At 42.5% G+C, this 5,475-nt stretch overlaps 1 protein-coding gene across 1 annotated transcript; it reads right to left on the bottom strand.

The window, feature by feature from the left end:
* Nucleotides 1-411: 411 nt before the first annotated feature.
* On the bottom strand, nt 412-5,067 carry LOC121965462 (the record flags this gene model as incomplete). Its single annotated transcript, XM_042515605.1, has 5 exons — nt 4,990-5,067; nt 4,147-4,286; nt 3,424-3,496; nt 1,592-1,687; nt 412-670 (listed from the first exon to the last, which is right to left on the bottom strand). Coding segments are annotated over exons 1-5 (646 nt in total), but the record flags the coding sequence as incomplete, so codon positions are not given.
* Nucleotides 5,068-5,475: the final 408 nt, after the last annotated feature.

Raw genomic sequence — 5,475 nt, 5'->3', positions numbered from 1 at the left:
GTTACAGAAATAAACATATTGCAGTAAATTAAAACAGGCGAGAGCACAGGCAGCCTGCTTGGCAACTGGTAATATTATAAATGTATTCTCATAAAATAACAACTTTTTTTCTCATAAAAGTATGATTTTACTCTTGTAATATAACGAGGTTTTCCTCTCAAATCATAATGACTTTTTTCTCAAAATCTAACTTTTTTTCTTAAACAGGGCCCTAATCCTCTGTCGTAGATTTGTGATTTCTCCGTTTTACAGGTTTTTTAATAAAAAATATAAATAAGTTTGTATAGTTTGTTTTGTGCTCTTATCAATAGAAACTGCAGCAAAGAATGTGATTAAATATGAACCTTTTATTCCACATGGGAAAAAAAACCTTTTGGTACCAAAGAAACCAAAGAAACTCTGATTTTCTACGTTTGGGCGAGCCTGCAGCTGTTTGTGACGACACAGCGAGCTGTGGGCGGGGCTGTCCTGCAGGGGCGGGACAGGAAGTGCGGGGGACAGAAATGTGTGGAGTGAAAGAGTCAAACTCGGAGGTCCAGCACATCATGAGAGGCCGACTGAGGCAGCGTCCCAAACTCCAGGCTGAGCTGTCCCTGACTGCGAGAGCGAGACAGCAGGAGGGACGGCAGAGCGTAACGCTGCGTCCGTCTCCCAGGAAGTAACCTCCCGCCTGAGGACAGAGGGACAGACTCGGTCATCTCCGGACAGGAATCATATTGACACATTTATGGTGAAGACGGATCGTTTCTGTAGTTTTACAGGTTCAGTTTGCACATTTGGTCCTGGAAACTCAGTCAGCTCCAGTGAGATTCATCATCACCTCTTTTAGATCGTAATGGCTCAACGAAATTTAGCTGCAACTTATCACAGAGAAACATTTCTACTGTTTCTGTTCGAGCTGAACCACACGACAAACTCCCAAATACATCAGCAGTGATGGAGGTAGTACTCAGGCCCTTCACTGCCGTAAAAGCACTAATACCATCCTGTAAAAATACTCTGTTATGAGTAAAAATCCTGCACTGAAAATGATACATGAATAAAAGTTATTAAGTATAATCAAGAAGATATACGCAAAATATTTAAAGTGAAAGTACCCAATGCAGAAAAAAAAGAAAATACCGAACACCCCCCTCAACACAAAAACTCCAAATTATTTTAAAAAGAGGAAAAAATATCCAAAAACTAACTAATTATCTAAAAACAAAAATCCCCAAAACTAAAAGTTAAACCAGAAAAAAAAGATAGAAAAAACACCCTGAAACTCAAAATTGTTTTAATGGAAAATTACGTTCAAACAAATTAAAAAAATTAAAAAACTCATTAAAAAAAATAAGAAATAGACTTAAATATTTATCAAACTAGTAGGCAATTAATTTTCTGTGTATCAATTGGTTGATTAATCAATTAATCATTAAAGCTGTACTTTTGTTTTTTAGGCAAAAATCTTGTAAAATAACTAAAGTGTTCAGATGAAAGTCGTGAATTAAAAAGTACAATATTTCCCTCTGAAATGTAGTTGAGTAAAAGTATAAAGTGGCATGGAAATGTAATACTAATGAGAGTACAAGTACCTGACATTCATACTTACTGGACTGCGAGTCTGCTCTGGCGAAGACGTCGGTGCAGCCGCTCCAGTAGTGAACCGCCGTCTTCCCGTGATAATCTCTGATGGTGGTTTTAGCATCTGAGGAAACAAGATCACGTTAAAGATACGGCGACATTTCGAACAGCTGTCTGCGTCCCTGCAGCTGTGTCCGGTCCAGCCGGGTCCACTGACACTTTAACCACTTTGATTTTCTGCAAACCAGCTGAAGCAGCGTCCGTCGTCATGACTCCCTCTGACTACATAAACATGCAGCTGACGGCGTCACAGCAACAGATCCGACTCATAGTGAATTAGTAATCAGCAACATGACGTGATTAACGCGACATTATGGTTAGAAACGGACTAACAGAGACAGCAGGGACCTGCTGTGTTTGGGGGCCAAATGGCAGGAGGTCAGGGGCCAGGGGCCAGGGGCCAGGGGCCAGGGGCCAGGGGCCAGGGGCCAGGGGCCAGGCGCAGCTGCTTCAGATGTGTTTTGGGGATTTCAGGACATTTCTTAGATTTTAAGATGTGCCTTGGATTCAAGGTAATTTTAAGGTCAAGATTTTAGGACACTTGTACGACTTTAGGACACTTCTAGGATTTTAGGACACTTCTAGGATTTTAGGACGTTTCTAGGATTTTTGGACACCTTTAGGACTTTAGGACATTGCTAGAAGTTTAGGACATTTCAGGATTTTAGGACATTTCTAGGATTTTAGTATGTATCTAACATTTTAGAACATTTCTAGTATTTTAGGACATCAGTGTCTCAGCTGTGTCCTCTGTCGGGGGTGTGGGGGATCCTCCTCTGGCTCTGTTTTTGATCAACAAGCTCTATGTTGATGCTGTTTTATGTCTCTGACACCTTATGGAGACTAAAAGGACAAAAACTATTCACAGAGTCAAACACTTTATTTTTACCGTAAATTAGAAACCAGGGGCCCTAAGGGACAGGTGATGTGTGACTGACTGCTGAGTCAGGGCCGGTGTTTCGGTGACATGAAGATCACATGCCGGTAGAGGTGAGAGATTCATGTGGTGGATGTTGTGTTGTTTACTGGAACATTTATGTGTTTTGGGGGTGATGAGAGGACACATGGCCGAGTTAGTCTCTTAAAAAGGCTGACTGCACCAACATGACGACATTTGGGGTTTGAAGCCGATGAAAGAGGTGTCCCGTTTGTCAGACGCTACGTTTCTAATATATTCCTGTTGCTCGCTTTGAAAGCGCCGCAGTGATCCAAAAAACAAAAAAGTGCAAGTCATGAAGTGAAAACGCTCAGACAGCTGATTCACACATAAACAACACAGTCGGTGTTCAGATGGCTGCAGGTCCTTCAGGTCTAAACACAGCCCCTCCTCTGCAAAGAGGAGGCTGTGGAGGCCCCACAGAGGAGCAGTGAGGCGGCAGGTAATTATGTGAGATAACAGGAGGAGGAGGAGGTGGAGGAGGAGGAGGTGGGAAAGGTCAACAGCTCCTTCAGAGTGCAGCCTCCTCAGGATGACTGACACCTCGTCACTGTTCCCTCAGACGTGTCTGATTCAGTATGCAGACAGAAAACCTGCCAGTCCGATCTGAGGGCAGCAGAGACAGAGGGAGAGCTGTATCTGCTTGATGAGGAGCCGAGGTTCATTAACCCCCTCAGGACCGGAGCGAGCGCACACAAACGTTAAAGTCAAACATCTCAGCACAGTAAAGATCATTTTAGTTCGTCTTTTTCTCTTGAAATGAAGTGACGTCTGTGAGTCCTCACAGAGGGTTTATACTCCACAGTGATGCTATGACGTAACAGATGTTCGCCTCCTCAAAAATCTGACGACGGGAGAGAAACCATCCGGGGACTGAAAGAGCTGGGACTCCAGGCAGGTAGTTTCTCGCAGAACATTTTTGGCTTAGCTTGGGGTCTGGAGGACAAAAAAAAGAAAACTCACTACGTTCGGAAGACATGTTTTCTCTGAGGCATGTTTACTTTACATTTTGGTGGATTTTGTTCTTTCAAAATTTTTTGTGATTTTTAAAAACTTTTAGTGATATATTTTTTTCTTTCAAAATTTTTGCGATATTTCTTTCCTTTAATGTTTTTGTGATTTTTTTCTTTACATTTTTTGGGCAATTTTTTTGTCTTTTAATATTTTTGAGTTTTTTTTGTTTTTTACAGAGACCCGAGGGCCCGCCAGAATAAACATCTCCAAGATTGCATTACATATCACAGTCAGAACCTGTGAAAAAAGAAATGAATGCATGATTTTCAATATTTCTGATGGTTCTTGAACACATCACGTGGGCTGAACTCTTCATGCATTTTCCCCGAATCACTCGGGAGGCTCAAAGTCTTCGCTTCGTTTTATTTTCCTGATGTTGTCCTCGTGTCTGCAGACAGACGTGAGTCTGGAGGATGAACAGTGTCCTCATGTTGCAGCAGCAGGAGGAGGAGGAGGAGGAGGAGGAGGAGGAGGAGGAGGAGGAGGCTCCTGCGCTCCTCGCTGTGACTCTGGACAGCTAATGGTTTCACTGTGTAACCCACTCTGCTCATTACAGACAGTTAGACTCCCACCGACCCTCCACCACACGCCGTTTACGCCGCTGCTCCCAGAAATCAAAGCTCCCCTCGGCTGCAGCCTCCACGCCTCCCCTCAACTCCACTTTCTGCTCACGAAACTCGATCTTCACCCACAAACCAGCAGTTTCTGCCTCCTGCACCAGCAGAAGTTACAGAGTTTTTACTCAAAGTCAAACAATGAAAGTTTCTGTAACTTTCCCTAAGTTAGCCCCTAATCCTGCTGATTAGGGACTGTGTGTTATTTATGAGAGGGGAGGCGGTGCTTTCTAGAAACTGAGGTTTATAGAAAGTAGAACTAAGTACTACCACAAAGACTGTAAAACATAAAATATAAAACAGAAATACAATAAGCACTAGCATTTAAAAATATGTTAAAAATCATAAGTGTGTGTAACGTGCTGAGAAATCTAAAATATGAATTAGAAATACTGTATTAATAAGAAACATTAGTATGTGAATATTTATGATTATAAATATGTATAATGTGCTGAGCGTGTAAAGTGTATAAAAATACAAAACTTTGTGCTTTATGTGCTTTATATTTTTGTAACCAAATTGTATTAAAAAAATGAGTTAAGTCAGAATTATATAATATGTGTGTGATGCAACAATGTCCCACAGACAAATGAATAAAAGGAAAAATGAGAGTCTTTACAGTGTGAGGAACATGTTAAATAAAGCCAACATTCAAAAGGTGAAACAATGAAGGAACATTGCACATTTGAAGAGTGACTGTTGATGTTTGATTGACAGCTCAGATCACAGACAAACACACACACACAGAAACATGTTTTGTTGTGTGACCGTGCGCACAACGTGCGTCCACGTTGGACTGACTGTCAGCATCTGACCATCTGTGGTTTCAGGGGGCTCAAACTGAGGTGTGAGGAGCCACTGGGGTCCCACAGGGATCATCACAAGGGCCTCATTAACAGCAACATGAACTTGTGTGTGTGTGTGTGTGTGCGTGTCTGTGTGTGTCTGTGTGTGTGTGTGTGTGTGTGTGTCTCTGTGTGTGTGTCTGTGTGTGTGTGTGTGTGTGTCTGTGTGTGTGTGTGTGTGTGTCTGTGTGAGTGTCTGTATGTGTGGTGTGTGTGTGTGTGTGTGTGTGTGTCTGTGTGTCTGTGTGTGTGTGTGTGCGTGTCTGTGTGTGTCTGTGTGTGTGTGTGTGTGTGTGTCTCTGTGTGTGTGTCTGTGTGTGTGTGTATGTGTCTGTCTGTGTGTGTGTGTGTCTGTGTGTGTGTGTGTCTCTGTGTGTGTGTCTGTGTGTGTGTGTATGTGTCTGTGTGTGTGTGTCTGTGTGTGTGTGTGTGTGTCTGTGTG

Source organism: Plectropomus leopardus, unplaced genomic scaffold (genome assembly GCF_008729295.1).
Source record: "Plectropomus leopardus isolate mb unplaced genomic scaffold, YSFRI_Pleo_2.0 unplaced_scaffold2012, whole genome shotgun sequence".
Taxonomy (NCBI): Eukaryota; Metazoa; Chordata; class Actinopteri; order Perciformes; family Serranidae; genus Plectropomus; species Plectropomus leopardus.
Note: the sequence above shows the minus strand (reverse complement) of the source record. Positions and strands in the feature narration are given on the sequence as shown.